At 37.9% G+C, this 22801-nt stretch overlaps 1 protein-coding gene across 1 annotated transcript; it reads right to left on the bottom strand.

Moving 5' to 3' along the window:
* Positions 1–15224: 15224 nt before the first annotated feature.
* Positions 15225–22794, bottom strand: LOC116818622 (ubiquitin carboxyl-terminal hydrolase 15-like). The gene is made up of 3 exons (XM_032769688.1): positions 22181–22794; positions 21359–21447; positions 15225–17116 (listed from the first exon to the last, which is right to left on the bottom strand). The coding sequence occupies exons 1-3, from the start codon at positions 22272–22274 to the stop codon at positions 16937–16939; spliced, it is 363 nt and encodes a 120-aa protein (XP_032625579.1). The 5' UTR covers positions 22275–22794; the 3' UTR covers positions 15225–16936.
* Between the last annotated feature and the right edge of the window lie 7 nt (positions 22795–22801).

Here is a 22801-nt window from a genome sequence, read left to right as displayed (position 1 = left end):
TCCCTGTAATTAGATAATCCTAGATCACAGGTGCATTAATATTAGGATGAGAATTTACTTAGCGTAAGAACTTCATGAAAACTAGTGAAAGATGGTCTGGATTGCTGTAACTAAATGTATTCTGTATGTATTTGTAATTTAATTGCCCATCTAATGGGACTGGAGCCTTGGAACTGCAAATGAAGATGCATGCCAACTTCAAAGTATGGGAAATTTACAGACCCCTGCTGTGATGGGACCACTTGACAAACTGCTTTGCAGGGAAAACAGCTATAAAAATAAACCCTGGGAGCAATTCTCTATCTCTGAACTGATGGGTTCTGACAGGGGGAATCCTGAGCGATTGGACAGAGGTATCCCTGAGAGACTTACAGAGAACTAGCAGATACTACATCTCTGCTATCATTTGGACTACAAACTTAGACTCACCTGTAATGTATTTTACCTTCCATAACTTCTCAATAACTCTTATTTCTTTTTCCTAGCTAATAAATCTTTGATTATTTTACTAGATAAATTGGGCACAGCATTGTCTTTGGTGAGATCAAGAGTATCCATTAACCTGGGGTAAGTGACTGGTCCCTAGGGGTCAGGAGTAACCTAATGTGTGGTGAATTTTGGTTTTAATAACCTTTCATCACAAAGTCTAGTTTGGGTGGTAAAGTAGGGGCTGGAGAGCTTAAGGGTACTGTCTTTGGCTCCACGGTAAGACTAATATAGTAGTTTAGGAGTGCACATTTGTTACTGGCTTGGTGAAATCTAATTATAGAATATACCACCAGTTTGAGGTATTTGCCCTGTTTTCTTACAGTCTGAACTGAGATTGGCACTTAGTGCTATGAACCATTCCAGACAGCATGACACCCCTATGCACAGAAACCTCCTCTCCAAACCTATTGCTAATATGGGGTGAGAGGAGGGGAAGGGAACCTGAACAGCTAAAAAGGTTTCCTCTTTACCCCCAGAAAGGGTAGTAGGCTATTCCCAAATACAAAAATGGCTATTATTCCTGTCTCCTTAAAATGTTTATAGCCATCCAACATATGCTTAAATTCCTGAGAGCTACTTGACTAAATTTAATATAATGCTTCTTTAAGTTCTTATTCCCTTTTTAGTCGTGGTTTGCCAACCAAGTATATCAAGCTTACTTTTGTAACGTTTCTTAGCTAATTTTAAATACTTCAGACATATTTAATTTTAAATTATCCTCTTTCAAGACTAAATCTCAGATTTTGTTAGTTTCCTCACATCCATAAAAATTGACAAAAAACTTTAACTATAGCTGCTTTAGTGCTGCATCTAAAATGCAAGTCTATCCATTCCAGTTAGCACTGTATTTGTCCTCTGCCGTACTTTCTACAGCTTAATTGCATCTGTCTTCAACTCTGGTGACTAAAACTGGACATTATATTCCAAATGCATCTAACAAGTGGGCTAAATGATATTCTGGGTAAGAACATAAGAGCATGTAAGAACTGGCATACTGGGCCACACCATAGTCCATCTTAGCAAGTATCTGTCTCCAGCAGTGGCCCATACCAGAGCTTCAGGGGGAAAGTACAGAGCAGGGCAATTTTGGAATGCTCCACCCATCTTCTGTTCTCAGTTTCTGGTAGTCAGAGGTTTGGTTTCACCCCAACCATAGGGTTCTGTCCTGACCATTTTGGCTAATAGCATTGATGGACCTTTCCTCCAGGAAGTTATCCTGTTCTTTTTTTTAACCCAGCTATCACAACATCCCATGGCAATGAGTTGCACAAGTTTGTTGTGCATTGTGTGCAAGAGTACTTCCTCTGATTTGTATTATACCTGTTGTCTATTAATTTCATCAGGTGACCCCTGGTTTTGTATTGTGTGAAAGGGTAAATAACACTTCTCTATTTACTTTTTCCACACCATTCATGATTTTATAGACCTCTATTGCAGGGGTTCCCAAACTTTTCCCCCTGAGGCCCTCCTGTGCAGCTGCAATAGGCACTGTGGCCCACTGTTAACATTTCTTGAGGAAAATTTATTAATTTTAATTACATACATATAAACTATAAGAGTAAATAATGTACGATTCCTTTTCATTTTAATGTAAACAATTGAAATGATAGAAAGTCCTAGCAATTTGCACTCAAAGAAATGCTTCAAGATCTTTGAAACCAAATAGTTTTAGTAAAATTACACTTTAAAAAAATGTTGAGAGCAAAATTGGGTATTCAAATATGGAAAACACAATTTTGTTTAAAAGTGAACTATAAGCAATACAAGAATAATAAAATTGCTAAAAAATGTTATTACTTGAGTTAAAAATTTTCCACCTTTGAAAACTATATTGTGTATTCAATTTTTTTTAGTGTAAAATCTGAATTTCTGTGCTGTGTAAGTAAAGCCCCAACCCTATTCTCTACTAATTAGAAAAGAATCAAATATTGTACGTAAAATATAAAATAACTTGCAGACCAGGCATCTTCTTAATTGGATGGATGTACCTGCTTCTCATTGCGCAGTTTTTCCAGCTGGGGACATATGTTAGTTAGACTCAACCTGATTTCATCTTCAATTTTCAGCTCAATTCTCTCACACTAGAAGGAACATCATTTCTTTCATTCTTCCATAGCTGTGTTGTCTGTGCAGCTTTAACAGGTGTAAAAAACATGATTTTGTCATTAGAGTCTGCAGATATGACTGAAAACACAACAGGAGCAGACCTGTTGAGTAAGGGCTTGTCTACACATGGAATTATTCCAGAATAGTTTTGGAAAAAGGGAATAGCTATTCTGCTTTATATTCACACACTACCTTATTCCAGAGGCTACAGTTTAGTCACAGGTATTTTTTAGTAAAAGTAATGGACAGATCACAGGCAATAAACAAAAATTCACGGCCCATGACCTGTACTATAACTACCCCTGACTAACTCTTAGGTTCTCTGGTGGGCTCCCAGGCACTGTAGGTACTTGGCAAGGGTTCTCCAGGGTCTTGCTGCTGCTCTGGGGAGGAGGGTCCAGGGGTGCCACTGCTGCTCCAGGGGGGCAGTTTGGGGCTCTGTTGCAGCTTAGGGAGTGGGACAGCTCAAGGCCCCACTGTAGCTCCAGGCCCATGCTTGGGACTGTTGCTGCTCCAGTGGCGCCTGGGGCTGCCCAAGCAGCAACCAGTGCAGCTGGCCCAGGGGCCGTCCGAGCAGCAGCTGGCCCTGGGGCCATCCCAGCTCCTCGGGTGACGCAGGGGATCAGCCACACTGGCTGCTGCAGAAGTCACAGAGGTCCCAAAAAGTCACTGAATTCATGACTTCCATGACTTCTTTGAAAAACGCACAGCCTTAATTATGGCCCTAGCCAAGACTGGAATCTCTTTGTCCTAGGCACTGTACAGCCACATAGTAAAAGACATCCTCGCCCCAAGGAGTTTACAGTATAAATAGTCAAGTTGGGCAAAGGAAGGATTATTATCCTGATGGGTGGTTAACAAAGGCCCAGAGAGAATAAGTTATTTAACCACAGGACAAGCCTTCCTCTCTGTTTTGACAGCGGCCTTGTCTAAATGGAGAAGTAGCACTTATTTGACTTAAATCAGTTTTAACCAATTTGACCTGGTGCAAATCCCTGTGTGGGCATTCTTATTGCAGTTTAGAAGTGGCTTATTTTGCTTCAATCTAAGACTGTTCCCAATCAAATTAACCTAAACCAAAATAAGCCTGGTTTAAACCTAAAATAAGAGTGTCCACTCAATCTCTTGCACTCATTTAACTAAATCAGTTTAAAATCATATCTTAAGTTAAAGTAGTGGGACTTTCTTGTCTAAAGTAATAGACAAGTCCGTGGTCACATTTTGGAGTAGAAACATGTTAAATTGCTTTATAATATGCATTTTGTTCCCAGAAAATACATATTATTAAATTACAGGATATTGTGGTGAACAGTGAGAGGAATCACAGTGTTACTTCATGGCCAGGTGCCAGCTAAAATATCCAAGAGACATCTTATGATTCAGAAAGTTCCCTCGGGAAACCATTACACATGCATGCTCCAAAGGATGTGTCTCAGTCCCTTTTATTAAATTAAAGATATTAAGGTAGCTGATTACATTAATTCCAGGTGTCAATTCCTCCTGTTCTATCCCAATGGGTATATGCCTAGTCCTAATCTGCATTTAAGGACTCAGTCTTTTTGCCAATGAAGAAAATGGCAAATCTATTGTTTTCAGTTGCAGCAGAACTAGGCCTCACAGATGGGGAATCCCAAGTTTACTTTCTCCTTTCAAGCCTTTTACTAACATTCCTGTGTGCATTATGAATATACATACAGAAATTATTGGATATAATACTTATCATACTTGACAGGTTTCAAAGTAGTAGCCATGTTAGTCTGTTTCTGCAAAAAGAACAGGACTACTTATGGCACCTTAGAGACTAACATTTATTTCAGCATAAGCTTTTGTAAATTTGTTAGTCTCTAAGGTGCCACAAGTTCTCCTGTTCTTTTATCATACTTGAGTCACACTACTATACAAATATGAGATATAGTAAATGGTTTCTATAGGTTATGTCTTCTGTAGGAATTTGTGGAGTTTTTCCACTATAGGAGAAGGTAGAGTCAAGCTGGAGAGGATTTTGCCTTGCAGCAAGCTGTAAATGGATGCTGATACAGAAAGACAAAACTGGAAATGTGCAATAAAAACTAGGAATGAACAGAGAGGCGTCATTAACCTTCTCATTGGTTAGGGTTAGTGTCAGCGGCACTGCTATGGGTACCTGCATGGCCCCACAGTATGTTAATATTTTTATGGCTGACTTAGAACAATGCTTCCTCAGCTCTCGTCCCGTAACACCCCTACTCTACTTGCACTACATTGATGACATCATCATCATCAGGACCTATGGAAAAGAAAATTCCACTATGATTTCAACAATTTCCATCCCACCATCAACCTCAGATTGGACCAGTCCACAGAAGAGATCCACTTCCTGGACATTACAGTGCTAATAAGCAATGGTCACATAAACACCACCCTATACCGGAAACCTATTGACCACTATACTTACCTACATGCTTTCATCCAGCTTTCACACCACACGATCCATTGTCTACAGCCAACCTCTAAGATAAAACCGCATTTGCTCCAACCACTCAAACACCTACAAGATCTCTATCAAGCATTCTTACAACTACAATACCCACCTGCTGAAGTGAAGAAACAGATTGACAGAGCCAGTAGAGTACCTAAAAGTCACCAACTACAGGACAGGTCCAACAAAGAAAGTAACAGAATGCCACTAGCCGTCACCTTCAGCCCCCAACTAAAACCTCTCCAGGGCATCATCAAGGATCTACAATGTATCTTGAAGGATGATCCCTCACTCTCACAGATCTTGGGAGACCGACCAGTCCTTGCTTACAGACAGCACCCCCCGCCCCACCTGAAGCAAATACTCACCAGCAACCACACACCACATAATAAAAACACCAACCCAGGAACCTATCCTTGCAACAAACCCATTGCCAACTCTGTCCACATATCTATTTAGGGGACACCATCATAGGGCCTAATCACATCAGCCACACTATCAGAGGCTCATTCACCTACACATCTACCAATGTGATATATGCCATCACATGCCAGCAATGCCCCTCTGCCACCTAAATTTGCCAAACCAGACAGTCTCTATGCAAAAGAATAAAATGGACACAAATCAGACATCAACAACATTCAAAAATCAGTTGGAGAACACTTCAACCTCCCTGGTCACTCAATTACAGACCTCAAAGTCACTCCAACGAGAAGCTGCAGAATTGGAATTAATTTGCAAACTGGACACCATTAAATTAGGCTTGAATAAAGACTGGGAGTGGATGGGTCATTATACAAAGTAAAATATCTCCCCATGCTAATTCCTCCCCCCTCCCCCCCCCCACTGTTACTCACATCTTCTTGTCAACTGTTGGAAATGGGCCATCCTGATTATCATTACAAAAGTTTTTTTTCTCCTGCTGACAATAGCCCACCTTAATTGATTACACTCATTACAGTTGGTATGGCAACACCCATTTTTTTGTGTTCTCGGTGTGGTGTATATATCTTCCTACTGTATTTTGCACTGCATGCATACGATGAAGCGGGCTGTAGCCCACGAAAGCTTATGCTCAAATAAATTTGTTAGTCTCTAAGGTGCCAGAAGTATTCCTCATTCTTTTTGATGAACAATTAGGTTTTCCCCTGCAGTATCTTTCTACTACAAAAAGCACTGTATGGCTCTGTGTCATTGGTTTTTATGGCTGTCTTCTAAATTCTCTATGACCTACCTCCATTTGAACCCTGCTGATGCACATTAACAGTTCATTAATGTGCTTTGATCTAATCCTCTTTGAAACAGGACTTGATCAAAGTGCATTAACAAACATTAATATGCATCAGTAGGGTCCACACAGACACAGTAGGGTCTAGTGAGAGGTAGATTCACACCCCAGCTTGCTACAAACTATATTTGTGGAGACAAGCCCTCTGTGAAAGCCTGCTAAGTCCTTTGTCTTCTCCTCTGCCACTTGAGCCTGTCCAAACTGCTTTGGTCAGCATACCAGGGGGTGGGAGATAATGTCAAATAGCCCAATTACAAATATTTAAAGGATAACGCAGAAAACCTGCTGCTTTGAAGTCTACTGTCTTCCTGTGTAGATGCCTACCTTCTGCTTGAATTAACCCTTTGTAATACTCCAGTAAACAGAAAAACAATCAGATTGACATATAATATTAATGAAATATTACAGAAAACCCCACATCCTTCACTTCCATTTTACAGAAGATACGTCAGTGTAATTAAGAGGCTTGCCCAGACCATAAGAATTCTGTGGCTGAACTCGGAATTGAACCAAAGTCTGAAGTCCCAGTCCAGTGCTCCATCCACTTGCCCATCCTTCCCCATACCTAATCAATATGGTAATACCTATAATGTAATTGAACCAAATCTATCCCAGTTGTACCTGAAGTATCTCGGATGACTGAAAAAAGTTATATTAACATAGAATACTTAGGTAATATACTATATTTACTATACATTAACTATGTGCTAGAGACTTTCCTTGATGCTTATTTACACTGAAAATCCGGTATTGGGCATCCCTGCCAATAAATTAAAAGTTCGGTAAAACACTAAATTGCATGTTACTGGATAGAGGACCTACAGTGATTTTTGTGTCTCAAGTTAGCCTTTATCACTGTCTCAGTATCCACTGTTAGTGTTCTGATTTAGAAAGTCAAAATACTCATTTGGTGTCTCAGAGAAATGATCTCAGTTAACATTTCCCGCCCTCTAGATTTCTGGTTTCAATGGGCAGTGGATCCTGCTACATTCTCTCTACATTCAGCACTATCCTCCTGAATACATCATTCTGACTATCAAATATATAAAGGAAAAATGGCTACCAAGTATATCTGGAGAGTCCAGAATCTTATACATATATCACACTGCAAGTAACTGCACTCTTTGGGGCAGTGACTGTCATTTATTATATGTCTGAACAACACCTAGTTCATGGGAACCCACCCTAAACAAGGCCTCTAGTAGAACTGATCAGCGATGGAAATTGCCCTGTAGAAAATTCCAATACTGTGACAATTGGTTTTTTTGTCCTAAATTGGGATGAAATGTTGAAATATTGAAACTTTTGACAAAATAAAGTGTTCTGAAACTTTTTGACCCAGAAATGTCAGAATGTTTACTTTTGACATTTTTTATTTAAATTAAAAGTTTTGAAATTCCAGCCTTGAAACCTTTCAGTTCAATTTTCTTGATGGAACATTCTGCCAAAATTAATCTGTAGTTTAAAAGAATAAAGCATTGTATACTCTTAATTCTACCCTGTATTAGATTGCAACATATTGCCAATCAACTTTCTATTTAAGCAGAAATAATAGCAAATAGCAGAAAAAGTATTCACTGAATATATTCAATGAGTATTAGCTGAGCAATATATTTGCTGAATAGTATTTGGTCATAAGTAATGCTATTTAAATCTACAGATGTATTAACTGAATACAATTATCTTTTAAAATGAAAGCTTTGATTCTGCAGAGGGAGATGCACTCACCCAGCAGAGTTTCCAATCTATAGCTAGTGAGTGGATTTTTCAGGCCCTGTTCTTTCATGCTGCCTGCTTATGCCTGAATCAGCCTCTCTTATATGCACCTCCTGCACAACCCTCCTCAAAACCAGATAAATATTTGACCACTTAATTGCCACTCAGGCAGGCCTATAACAAATTGTAACATCAACTATCCAGATCAGGAGTAGGCAACCTATGGCACAGGTGCCGAAGGCAGCACACGAGCTGATTTTCAATGGCAGTCACATCGCCCAGGTCCTGACCACCGGTCTGGGGGGCTCTGCATTTTAATTTTAAATGAAGCTTCTTAAGCATTTTAAAAGCCTTATTTACTTTACATACAACAATAGATTAGTTATATATTATAGACTTACAGAAAGAGACCTTCTAAAAACGTTAAAATGTATGACTGGTACACAAAACCTTAAATTACAGTGAATAAATGAAGACTCGGCACCCCACTTCTGAAAGGTTGTCGACCCCTGATCCAGATTATAAACTCCTTAGGGTAGGGAGCTTGGATTATGAGCTTTTTGGGGTAATGGGGTCTTATCTTTCTGTCTGTAAAGTATTACACACACCTTTTTTGCTATATAAAGAATAATACACTTCCTACTGAAATATTTATTTTTCTACATTTCACTCAGAAGCCCTTCACCATATGTATGTCTTTCCTCAGTTGCTGCTGTGTTTACAATCAGTGACCCAACTCGGTTTAAATCTTGTTGTTCAGATAACAAGGCAACACAGAAACAGAAAAAAAACATACTTCATAGAAAATCTGGAAGACATCCAAAAAAACCCTACTAATGCCATAGAGCCATATGCTTCCCTTAATAGTAGATAGCTGCAAGAAGGGGAAACTCTCAAATCACTGTACAAATTAGCGCTAACCATTAATACACATCATGCCAACCAGTTGTCAGAAGTGTTTGTTGTAACTTGCAGTCAGCCTGAACAGAACTACCCCCTGAAAAGGTGGGTTTTTTTTGTTTTTTAAACCTGTCAAATATATTGAGGAAGCACACCATTGCTGAACTTATGGCTGTATCTGCAATTCTTATGCTTTTTATATATATGGCAAGTGCTCTTAAAAACACTGCGTGGGTGTTGTACAAATTCACAGAACGAATGACCTTTGTCCTGAAGAATCATAGAATCGTAGGACTGGAAGGGTCCTCCAGATGTTATCTACCTCAGTCCCCTGCAGTCATGGCAGCACTAAGTATTATCTTACAAGCTAAATAGAGAAAGGAAATGACTGAAGGAAATTGGTACAACATACAGAGAAAGTCAGCAGTAAAACCAGCTGGTCATTGTGGGCCAATGGGATTCAGCACTTTCCAAAAATCAGGTCCCTTAATGTGTGTCAAGCTGGGCACCCAAAAATTGAAGTACTCAAAATGATTAGTCGTGTCTGAAAATGAAAGTTAATATGTTTAATAGAGCTATGCAAAATGGTTTGAAAAAGTCACTGGAGATCAAGAGGTACTTTTGCACCTAGGAGAAATATATCAACCACATTCTGATACGTTTGTATGTAGAGCTGGGCAAATAATTAATTTTTTTGGTTTGCTGACAGTTAAGGCTGTCAAGCAATTAAAAAAATAATCAATTAATTGCATGATTAATCTCACTGTTAATAATAGAATACCATTTATTTAAATTTTTTGGATGTTTTCTATAATTTCAAATATGTTGATTTCAATTATACCACAGAATACAAAGTATACAGTGTTCACTTTATTTTTGATTACAAGTATTTGCACTGTAAAAAACAAAATAGTATTTTTCAGTTAACCTGATACAAGTACTGTAGTGCAAGCTCTTTATCATGAAAGTTGAACTTACAAATGTAAACTTATATACAAAAAACCGCATTCAAAAATAAAACAATGTAATATATCAGAGCCTGCAAGTCTACTCAGTACTACTACTTGTTCAGACAATCACTCAAACAAGTTTGGTTACATTTGCAGGAGATAATGCTGCCTGCTTCTTGTTTACAATGTCTCCTGAAAGTGAGATGAGGTGTTCTCATGGCACTGTTGTAGCCAGCATCGCAAGATATTTATGTGCCAGATGCACTAAAGATTCATATGTCCCTTCATGCTTTGGCCACCATTCCGGAGGACAGGTGTAGAGCAGGGGACATACATCTCTCCCCCAGGAGTTCAGTCACAAATTTCATTAATGCGTTCTTTTTTTAATGAGCGCCATTAGCACAGAAGCATGTTCTCTGGAATGGTGGCCAAAGCATGAAAGGGCACACTGTTAGGCAAGAGTTGAAATTCAGTTAGCAGCTGAAACAGAAACCCACGTAACTAACAAGCAGAAACACCAGAAGCCCAAGGACATTGACAACTGTAAACACTTGATAAACTTATATGGTCAAATGTCTGCCCAGTAACTCGGCTCTCAGAACAGAACAAACCCTTCCTTCACACCCCTCTGGATATCTGTAAACACTCACCCCCACCCCACCCCTTTGCCTTAAGGTAGTCATGGATAATTCATGTAATCAAAATAGTTTTGATGCATAAGTTTTGTTCCTGTCACTCTCATATTAAGTGCCTTCTGTCTCTGAAACAATGTTTGTCTATAAGAACAAGATAAATGCAAGTGATGTGATAAGAGAAAGGTAAATATTGGTCACTGTAACCCCACACCTTTGAAGCTGCTTGTCAGTCTTCCCAGTACCGTAAATAAACCCCCTTGAGTACTATCTGTGCCTGTCTGATTCTTGGGGGTAAGAATCTCTTTGCTTCACAATACGAATGTTTAGCATATCTGGCAAGTAAATACCTTGAAACGCCCCAGCTACAAAAGTACCATACAAATACGTGTTCTCACTTTCTGGTGACATTGTAAATAAGAAGAGGGCAGCATTATCTCCTGTAAATGTAAACAAACTTGTTTGTCCAAGTGATTGGCTGAACAAGAAGTAGGACTGAGTGGACTTGTGGGCTCTGAAGTTTTACACTGTTCTGTTTTTGAATGCAGTTATGTAACAAAAAAACCTACATTTGTAAGTTGCATTTTCACATACAGTACTCGTATGAGATGAATTGAAAAATACTATTTTTTATCATTTTCCCTTGCAAATATTTGTAACAAAAAAAGATATAGACTTTGGTTTCAATTACAACACAGAATGCAATATATATGAAAATGTAGGAAAATATCCAAAATATTTAATAAATTTCAATTGATATTCTACCATTTAACAGTGCAATTAAAACTGCAATTAATTTTTTTAATTGTGATTAATTTTTTGAGTTAATCATGTGAGTTAACTGCGATTAATGAACAGTCCTACTTTAGGTATATTTTCCCCTCTATAAGCAATGTCAAATGTTTTTGCTAACATTTATTAGCAGCTTTCTTAGCTTAGCTTCACAAAGCTTCATAGGAGTCTTGATTAACAATTCTTTATTATCACATAGAGCTTTAGGCCTATGTGTTACCACCCTCCTCTGCTTGTCACTGTAACAGTTTATTATAATGACACCTTTACCTCATTAATCTTTGGTGTGATTTGAAATGTTCATTTAGTAGCTCCATTTAATACCTTAAGGCAGGTTTTTTTGTTCGTTTGTTTTTTGTTGTTTTTTTTTGCTTTTGCACTATTATTTGTAAGTTGCATAACAAAATTAATATAGTATAATAATATTAACACAAGAAAATTGTATCTTTTAAATGCATGGGAATTATCAATACTTCAGGATTACCATTTTGAATTAGACTTTCAGTTGTTCCTTGGACTGGCCCATACTCTTACTAATTAAATAACATGATATCTTAAAATTTAGAATTAAAGGATTTATGTGGACCTTGAATTGGGGTACATTTGGTCAAGATGTGTTTCTTCTGAAATACTATCAATTGTGGTTTCTTTTTTCCAGATTGAGACAGTAGTAGTAACTGTGTTCAATGATAATTTTTCCCAGAGGTGTAAAACGGAAGTTAGTAACTGAATATGTTAGAAAGCCATATTGGTAGTTTTTGTGATTAGGTACTACACAGTCATATCCCCTTCATATTACTGGTTATCCTCACAACTGGATTATGCTATTTGGTGAGCCAGGCAAGACACAGTAGGGACTAACTCACTGATTTGTTGGACTCTTCTTCTAGTCAAGCATATCCACAGACTGGAATTGTGATGCCAATCACATCACACTTACATACATACAAAATTTCCTTAACAGAGCAACAGGCTTTGTGAGGGGCTCTTCAAATCCTGGATTCATCACAATATACAAAATATTCCAGTATATGCATTATAACATTAATATCCTTATTAATGTTTCCTTCCAGGTAACCTACTGAGTGGCCAGCTGCCAACCTAACAAATACTTAGCTGGAAGGATTAAACATGGGCAAATACAAAACAAAATAAATATTTAGGAGACTGGCCATTGAAATACAATTAATTTTACATCATCGTCATTAAGATGGGGGGTGATTGATCCCAAGTTAGCCAAAATACCAGTTTTTGAGTATTTGAAATAGCAATTGAGTTATTTTAGAACAGCATTTCCCAAATGCAGCCACCAGCGGAGCTTTTTGTGGCCATGACAGCCTCCAAAGAATGGGCGGAGACTGGGGGGACAAAGCAGCAGCCTCTCCCTGCAGCACCCAGCTGTTGTTCCTGAATAGCTGTTACCAATGGCAGTGAGATGTGCTGCTTTGGTGTTTTTGCGCTAGCATTACCAGCAGGGATCGGCACCCCGCACCATGCAATCTCCTCAGGGGCTCTGGGCAGTGCCTCTGGAGACACAAGGCCAGCGTGTGTCACGCCGGAGGTGGCTCGTCAGCAGAGGTGGCTGCAGCATTCAGTCACCAGGGTGCTCTCCAAACTAAATTCAATGTAGACACCAGTACGTTGTTAGATTTAAATCCTATAATTTAGATCAATTATAAATTTTAGGATAAAACTTTGTGTTTTAAACCTGCTTTACAATAGCATAATTAAAGAGAAGGAAGAAAATAAGGAAGAATAAGCCAATGGTTAGCTATTAAAGAAATATCAGAAAGGAAGGAGTTTCTAAAGGCATTAAAATTAGCAAGGTAAATAGCAAAGTATTTGAACATATAAGATCTAGAACAATTTATTTTAGCTATTTTTGGAAGAGGTCGACTGTATTTAGCATGATTCATGGAAGCTTCCTGCTTTGTTACACCAAAGCTATTTTTTGGTAACTGTTTGCGCCTTTCTTTGCCTTCCTAAGTTCCTACTTTTTTCTTTTTCTTCTTTTTTTTTTTAAAGTATGCTGTCCTCTTATTAATCTTATCTTTTGCTTTTTGTAAATTGTGAGTGAGGAAGCAGGTTCTGTTTCTAACACTCAAGTTGCCACCTGAACTCTTTAGGTTTTTTTAAAACTTTTTTTCCTCCGTCTGAGTTATATAAAGAACAAGCACAACCATAGGGCCTTTCCTACATTTTGCAGGTGGTGCAAATATAATACTCCCTGACTACAAGCATATATATTTAAGCAGTTGCAAAAATAAGTTCACAAAAATAGATTACCACCTTTAGATATATTTTCACTCTAAGTAATGTAAAATCTGCTTGTTAACATTTTGTATGATCTTTCCTAGCCTAATGTCACAAAGTTTTGTGTGTGTCTTAATAAACCTTTAGCATAACTTTGAGCTTCAGGCCTATAGATTACCACCTTGAAAGCAAAAGTACTAAAATTTTGTTTCTAATTATTCTTTTAAACTACTGACATGGCAACTTGACAACATGGAAAAGTGCTCCTGGAAAAACACTTAAGTTGCTGTAGGGCTGGAAGGGACCTTGAGAAGTCATCAACCTCCCTGGGTAACCTATTCCAGAGCTTAACCACCCTTACAGTTAGAAAGTTTTTCCTAATATCTTCTAAATTTCCCTTGCTGCAGACCAAGCCCCTCTGCATACAAAACACAGCTTATGTTGCCAAGAAACCCCTTCTACTTGGCCACAGCCTGTTTGCCAGCAAAATGAGCGTTTCCAAAGTTAGCTCTTAAAATGAATAAACAAAACTACTATACATAAATGGTAATACTTCAAAAAGTCCAAGGGACTGGACTGATGCTGAGCTGTGGCTAATGAATGCTCAGCATAGCAGAAAGGGATACACATATGCTACCAATATGGAAACATGTATTGCAGTCCAGCTAGTCATGGGCCAAAACAGATGAGATCAAATAATTTCTGTCTATGTCCCACCCTAAGAAAACATTTTGAAGCCACTGTTGCATATTTTTCAATAGCCACTATACTGGTGATATTCACAGAAATGTTTTTCAAGGCAAAGGGAAAAAAAGACTCCAAAAAACGCCAGCTGTGCCAAACAAGGACTGGGTGAGAAAAAAGTGACAGAGTTAAGAATCTAGGTCTCCTGAAAGCAAGCCCACTTCTCTCACTACTAGAATCACGATATGGGGCTTTTTCAGTTGTAAGAGGCAACATATAAGAATGTTGCCGAAAATAAGCAATATCTTTAGAAACACTGCAAAAAGTAAGCAATATTTTCTATCAGAGAGGTTGAAATTTACAACCAACTGAAAAACTTAAATTTACCACCAGCAATGCAGGCAGTAAGTGTGGGCTACAGATTTAGGTTCTTCTCATAAGCTTGAAGCTCAGTATCCGAAAAATAGGTTGCTTTAACTATTTCATTTAAATAATATTTAAACATATTTTTCCAAACATTACAACTCAGAAACTAACTTTTCTCATGCATTCAGAATTAGAGCCACATTTCCTATGTCTCAAACTTAGGTCAAACTTAAGATGGCACCTTATTTTTGAGTGCTAATTATTCTTTATTACTGTTGAAACACTACATTTTTAGTGATCATCTTTATAATAGATGTAGTGATTTAGTTCTCTTACATCATGTGACATTAACTTTAAGAATTTATCTTACTGCCTTTTGGGCCTCTTGGAGCTAGACATATGGCAGAAAAAAACAAGTCATTTCACATGTTCCACCTGTTGTCTGGAAATACCACGCATCTTATTGTGATTAGCCATTAATGACCATGTTGTAACCAAAGATTATGTAGGTTCTGGTAGCATTTGGTCATCTACCCATTAAGCAAAACCTTTTGGCAAGATTTATTTTAGTAAGAAATTGAAAGACTAAATAAGGCCTTGAATAGCTTTATTGAAATCTGTATTAAATAAACATGCGCATTTCAAATGTAAACCCAAGTGAACTCAAGTGCAGACAAAATTTTAACCTCTGTCATGCAGGAGGTTAGCTTACATTAAAAAAAAACTCAGAAAGCAGCTTTAAAATACCAGGATGAAACACCAGCTTTAATATCAAGGTATAATGCAAAGCCATGTCCAACATACCTCATTTATATCCTGGTCAAATGCAATTTTTTAAACTTTTTAATGCTAACATAAATAAATAATTTACCAAAATGTGCACTCACAGAGTGAACTTTTATTTACAATACACAATTTATAACCTATTGTATTTGATTAGTTCAAGTGAAGAACATCATACTTTTTGCTTTTCATAACAGTGGGACACAAAGCAATTCTTCAGGTAGTAGATATGTGAAGTGTGCCCCCACACTTAAGAGCTCCTATCAAAGGCAGTATTGTATACAAATCAACAATACATTCGTCTAACTAGATCAAAGGGAAAGCAGCAAATTAAAAATGTTTCAAACTGTCACACTTATTTTTGGCATCCTGGATCCTTGAACATGGTTAACTAAAATCCAATTCAAGGTTTGTATGCTTTATATACTGTACAGGTTCTGACTCTTGAACATGCAAATGCCAATTCTCCTATAATAAATTACCTTTTGAGATAAGCTGTAAGGCTATGGTGAATTCCATCAGGAACACACAGAGAAAATTAACAGACCTACCTTTAAAACCAATTGTTCATTCACAATTTAAAGGCAAGTTATGTGGAAAAAAATCTTTTATCTAAGCCTGATGCAAAGTCATTACTATGGATACAGAATACTATTAAATCTGTCCCTATTACAAAGTAGTTTGAAAGCTGCCAAACTTCCCACAGTGGGGGGAGGACTTACAGCACAATTTTAAATTTTGGACTGACACCAGATTGAAGTTATGCATGGCTTATAAGCAAGGTAACAGGAATTATAATGTCAACAGAGTAGATCCAACAAGCGATACTTACATTTAATTGAAAAATGTTTGTTAATTCAGCATGAAATCCAGAACCTGTTCCACAGCAGCAATAAGATCAACATAATATTCTGGATGTTTAACTATACCAACAAAAGGTTAAAACACCTTTTCAAGATATTTTCTTCTATCATGATTGAGTTTAAAATTGGTCAACATTAATTTCTAGGGAGAAACTTGAAAATTTGGTGTTTCAGGAATACTACTTCTCATATTTATGCCACATGTACTAGCTAAATAATAGTAGTGCATGTGACAGCCTAATATACATGAATAAAATCATCCAAAAACTAGGCTCTCCACCGTAGTATTCTTGTAATACTAAGAAAATAAATGACCAAAGTCCACAAATTTAACATTTTAGTTATTAACTCACATCCCAAATGAAGAAAACATAATTCATCAGAACAGCAGCAGAAAACTTAAAAGGGGTTTATTTGTGATATCCTATAGATAGCTTGTGAATACAAGACTGTAAATGTATTAGAGACAATTTCTGTTTGTTTTCATTGTGTTTCTCTTCAAGTACTGCACATATTAAAATGCAATAAAGGATTTACATTCTGTTATCTGAAATTCCCCATCTCAGATTTTATTTTTAATTTGGTGGGCAATTTCATTCTTTCAATAGATATCTCCAGTGAGAAAGTCTTGCTTTTTATGGCTTCGAGGTCTTCTATTAGTTAGTGTGCATACAATTTTCATTTTCTATATCATTCTCATTGCTGTCTTCATCACTCTCTAATGGGATGCCTGTGGCAGCTGAAGCACCTTGTTTAGTTTCCCGGTCAAGAGGGAAAAAGCCAGTTCCACTGATAGTGTCCTGTCTCTGGTAGAAGAGCACATATGCTGCTTTGGACTGTCAAACAAGAAAAAACGAACTGTTACTACCTTAATGATCATCAAAGGCAAATCTTTTGCTTTTTGGGAGAAGCTCTCCCATCGACGTACCGCTATCTCCACGGAGGTTAGGCTATAATAACTATGTCACGTGGGGTGTGGATTTTTCACACCCCTGAGCAAGGTAGTTATACCAAGATAGATCTGCAGTGTAGACTTGGCCTGAGTTAGTTTCCCAGACCTGAAGAGGGCTTTGTGTAAACTTGAAAGCTCATGTCTCTCACCAGCAGAAGTTGGTTCAATAAGATATTACCTCACCCACCTTGTGTGTCTGACACTGAGTGCTACCTTTATTAACCTCCCATGATAACTGTGTAATTGTTTTATGTTGGGAGTGTTGGATTTTCTAGGAAACAAGATTCATTCACAGCTCAGTACAATTTTTTTGAGTGGGTAGGGGAGAAAATTTGAATAAGTTTAGTTAATTTAAATTCCACTGCCACAAAGAAGCCATCTTTATCAGTATACCTGTATCCCAATATAATGCAGTCCGATATAACACAAATTCAGATATAATGCGGTAAAGCAGCGCTCCGGGGGACGAGGCTGCTTTACCTCGTTATATCTGAATTCATGCTACCGTAAGCAGTTCCTCTGCGCCCGCCCATTACTTGCTGCAGCCCTCCCCGTGGTCCCCTGGCTCCAGCTCACCTCTGCTCCGCCTCCTCCCTCGAGTGCACGGCAGCTCTGCTTCTCCTCCCTCCCAGGCTTGCTGCGCCAATCAGCTGTTTGGTGAGGCAAGCCTGGGAGGGAGGAGGCGGAGGCAGAGCGGAGGTGAGCTGGAGCAGGGAGCTGTTCCTCTCCCTACCCCGATATAACGCTGTCTCACCTATAACATGGTGAGATTTTTTGGCTCCTGAGGAGCGCATTACATCGGGGTAGAGGTGTATAAACATATGCCCTATATCACTGCAGTTTGCTCTGACAGACTACTGTAGTGTCACACTGCTGCTGACAGATTACCCACCTAGAGAGTATATAATAGCAAACAAAGAATCAAAGTTCCCCCACCCCCTGGGGCTACATTAAACCAAATACAACAAATGAAGAATTATCAAGCAAGACAGAAATGAATGGCATGCAAAAATAAGCTCTTTAACACATTAAAATGACCCCTCTGCACACAACTGTGTCAATTCTCTCCCATCCCATGTTGTTTTGGTCAAGAAGTAATGGGATTTTAACTCAGAAAATTTAGCACCTAAGTCACTTACATCGCCAATTTTGAACACTTTCAATGTTTGCACAAAGAACCTAGAATTTAGCAGATGGAGGTCACAATACTACATAATATATATATGATGAATTGCACGGATAGACCATTGAAATTTCTAGCACTAAATCCTAATTGCTGTGATTTAAATAAACAAGGACAAGATTAATAGAACTCAAGAAACCTATCTATGGAGAAAGCACCAGAGGAAATGTCTAATCAAATTCATGGCAACTCCAGGGATTTTACCATATTATCGTCAGATTATGTTAAGAAATGTTCAGTGTTGTCAAAACTGACACCCTTAGTTTAATGGCATCAGTCACACTGAAAAGCAACTTGGAGAAAACAGACAAATACTTTTGGCAAGTATTGTTTAGCTCTGTTGTCTAGTAATGAATGTGTGAACTTTAATAAGGGCTCTTTTTCTCAGGGCAGCTTTTTCCACGTGGACGTTATAGTAAATCATCATGTATTTGATATCACAGTCTATCAATAGGAAAATGACTGGTGTCATAAGTTCAACCTTATGTCTACCTTTGTAGGTCTAAATGGGATAAGAATATGAAATGCTAAGAAAACAATCCTAGTGAAACAAAAACACTGCATGTTAATGGAAAATGTTTTTAAAGTAGAGTAAATGTATATAATGTATGAATTAGGGCAGTCAAGCGATTCAAAAAACTTAATCATGATTAACTGCGCTGTTAAACAATAGAATAACATTTATTTAAAATATTTTTGGAAGTTTTCCTCATTTTTAAATATATTGATTTCAGTTTCAACACAGAATGCAAAGTGTACAGTGCTCACTTTATATTTATTTTTTATTATAAATATTTGCACTGTAAAAATAAAAAATAGTATTTTTCAATTGACTTAATACAAGTACTGTAGTGCAATCGCTATCATGTACAAAAATAACTGCATTCAGAAATAAAACAATGTCAAACTTTAGACCCTACGAGTCCACTCAGTCCTACTTCTTGTTCAGCCAATCACTCGCACAAGTTTGTTTACATGTGCAGGAGATATTGCTGCCTGCTTCTTATTTACAGTGTCACCTGAAAGTGAGAACAGGCATTTGCATGGCACTGTTGTAGCCAGCATCACAAGATATTTATGTGCCAGATGCGCTAAAGATTCGTATGTCTCTTCATGTTTCAACCACCATTCCAGAGGACATGCGTCCATGCTGATGATGGGTTCTACTCGATCATGATCCAAAGCAGTCTAGACCGACATGTTCATTTCCATCATCTGAGTCAGATGCCACTAGCAAAAGGTTGATTTTCTTTTTGGCTGGTTTGGATTCTTTAGTGTCTGAAGAGTGTTGCTCTTTTAAGACTTCTGAAATCGCTCAGATTTTGGAAGGCTCTTCAGATTCTTAAACCTTGGGTTGAGTGCTGTAGCTATTTTTAGAAATCTCACATTGGTACCTTCTTTGCGTTTTGTCAAATCTGTAGTGAAAGTGTTCTTAAAACGAACAACATGCTCGGTCATCATCTGAGACTGCTATAACATGAAATATATGCTAGAATGCGGGTAAAACTGAGCAGGAGACATACACCTCTCCCCCAAGGAGTTCAGTCACAAATGTAATTAACACATTATTTTTTAATAAGCATTATCAACATGGAAACATGTCCTCTGGAATGGTGGCCGAAGCATGAAGAGGCATACAAATGTTCAGCATATCTAGAACGTAAATATCTTGCAATGCCAGCTACAAAAGTGCCATGGGAACACCTGTTCTCATTTTCAGGTGACATTGTAAACAAGAGGCGGGCAGCATTATCTCTTGCAAATGTAAACAAACTTGTTTCTCTTAGCGACTGGCTGAACAAGGAGGAGGACTCAGTGGACTTGCAAGCTCTACAGCAGGGGTTCTCAAACTTCATTGCACCATGACCCCCTTCTAACATCAAAAATTACTACATGACCCCAGGAGTGGGACTGAAGCCTGAGCCCAAGGTCTTCAGCCCCAGGCACTGGGCTTTAACCCAGGCAGTGGGTCTTGGGCTTCAGCTTGGCCCCAGGCTTCAGCTTCTGCACTGGGCCCCAGAAAATCTAAGCCAGCCTTGGTCACCCCATTAAAATGGGGTCCCGACCCACTTTGGGGTCCTGACCTACAGTTTGAGAACTGCTACACTAAAGTTTTATATTGTTTTGTTTTGAGTGCAGTTATGTAACCAAAAAACCCGACATTTATAAGTTGCACTTTCACAACAAAGAGATTGCACCACAGTACTTGTATGAGGTGAATTGCAAAATACTGTTTCTTTAGTTTATCATTTTTACAGTGCAAATATTTGTAATAAAATATAATATAAAGTGAGCACTGTACACTTTTATAGTCTGTGTTGTAATTGAAATCAATATATTTGAAAAAGTAGAAAAACCTCCAAAAATATTTTATAAATTTCTATTGGTATTCTATTGTTTAACAGAGCGATTAAAACTCAAAAAAATTAACTGCACGAGTTAACTGCAATTAATCAACAGCCGTAGTATAAATGCAACATAATATCTGAACATTTTTCAAAATCCCTTTAAGGTTTCAATGGTGTTCCCTCCCACCCTCGCGTTAATTTCTATTAGCCATATGTCCTTTTTTTCCTTCTTTGCAATTGCTTTCTCACAAGAGGAGTGAGCTCTGGCTTGCTAGGTTTTTTTTTTTGTAGAATTTAATAAACAGGGCAAAGTTTGCTAAGCAAGAGTTTGAACCATTACCTTAAGATAGGCAGATAGCTGTTGCTATGCTTAAAATATAATAAACATGCAAACAGTCCTCAAACTTCTGCTGAAATCTGCTGGTTTTTGGAATGTAAACAAAAACTGTTGTGTATTTGCACTGTCCCTTAAACAAATCAAAAGGCTACCAAAGTTAACAAACTACAAATTAGTTTTCAGGTTTTGAAGATTTATACTTTTTTCCTCCCAGATAAGAAACAGTAGCCGTAATTTCAGAAAAACAAGGATACTTGCCACTATTTGGTCCTCAGATGCAGTTGATACACTACTGTCATCAAAGTAGTACCATTTTCCATCATCTTTATTTTTTGCAAAAGCAGTATCTAGGACCCAAACGAAGCATGTTAACTAAGAAATCTGGCAACTGAGAAAAATAAAAGTATAAAGAATCCAAGCTGGTCCTCATCAAACATGTGACTTTTGAATCTTAGTATAGATAATATGGTGTAAACTTATTAACAGTACCCATATCATAGCTATAAGATTCATACTTCTACCCAGCCTTTTTCTTTTTCATTATGTTGATCCAAGTATTCCAGGTTTAGGTATTTTTTCACCCTACTAACAGCAAGAAAAGCATATGCCAATTTGGCTTTCACCTTTTTAAAAGAGCGTTTAAAGGAAAGGGCAGTCAGCCAGAATAAAGGTTCTTAGAGGCTTTTACCCAACTCTTCATTCCTCTCCTGCCTTTGAATGAGAGGCATAACTGCATATAAAATCTCAGTTTGCTCAGGAAAGCAAAGTGAGTTGATATTACAGCACTGTAGTGCTTTTTGGAGAATAAGTATGTCCCTTCCATGACAGGCTCAGCCAACACAAAGTGCAAAAGAACTTAACATTGTTCTTGAAAGCTCATCTCAAATAGATATTTGTATTCAACTACTGTATACATTTCATGTAATAGAATTAAATGACATGAGTATTTATTTTTGCCCTCTGGCCATTTTTAAAAAACGCAGCTGATTAATAAGAGTCAATTTTAGTGCTAATAAACAGTCAAAATAAAACAGAACAGAAAGTTAATATGTAAAATGATGGTGTTCAAAATTAACTTACAATGCCCTCCTCCCATTCCTCCATAGTGGTTGGACACAGCAATCAAATTATAGCGGCAAGGCCCTGCATTTGGATTAATAAGGAACTCTGACATATCCAAGTCACTGTTTAAAGAAAAGCTCACATTATGTTAATGTTTTTTTTTCCAACTGTTGCTTAACATTTGAGTGTTGTCTTCAGGCCCTTTTAACACATATCCTACAGGAGCTAAACAGTGGCACAAAGCCTCATATATGAGAAAACACAACTGACACAACACTGGAAAAGTTGGGAGTGCACACATTCTCTCTCTTCTGATCTAAACACAACAGGTGTGGCATCAGAGGTTGTACATACACACCCTTCTCTAGTCTCAAATTTACATAAAAAGAATTTAAACATAAGTTAGCTTCAAACACTTATCCTGGCTTCTACTTTACTCAACTGCCTGTACACGGTATCTTAACATATATTAACCTGTAACTGTCAAAGTCAAACATCTCTTTCCAGAGTCCTTTGCCAATGCCACTCAGTGAATTATTTTTCACACTTATCTGAATATTTTACTTGTTTTGTGTTACTCAGTCCCAGGAGCGGCGCCAGGGTTTTTGGTGCCCTAGGCGGGGGTCCTTCTGCGCTCCC

Source organism: Chelonoidis abingdonii, chromosome 1 (genome assembly GCF_003597395.2).
Source record: "Chelonoidis abingdonii isolate Lonesome George chromosome 1, CheloAbing_2.0, whole genome shotgun sequence".
Lineage (NCBI taxonomy): Eukaryota > Metazoa > Chordata > Testudines > Testudinidae > Chelonoidis > Chelonoidis abingdonii.
This window is presented reverse-complemented; position numbering and strand designations above follow the sequence as displayed.

What these genes read in the sequence shown, in the direction of transcription:
- LOC116818622 (XM_032769688.1), bottom strand. Translation starts at nt 22,274, where the DNA reads ATGTCAGAGTTCCTTATTAATCCAAATGCAGGGCCTTGCCGCTATAAT. An exon ending in AGGAATGGGAGGAGGGCATT is followed by an intron (nt 21,448 to 22,180) that starts GTAAGTTAATTT and finishes TTTGGGTCCTAG; the next exon opens with ATACTGCTTTTGCAAAAAAT. An exon ending in CATCTGAGGACCAAATAGTG is followed by an intron (nt 17,117 to 21,358) that starts GCAAGTATCCTT and finishes CTTGTTTGACAG; the next exon opens with TCCAAAGCAGCATATGTGCT.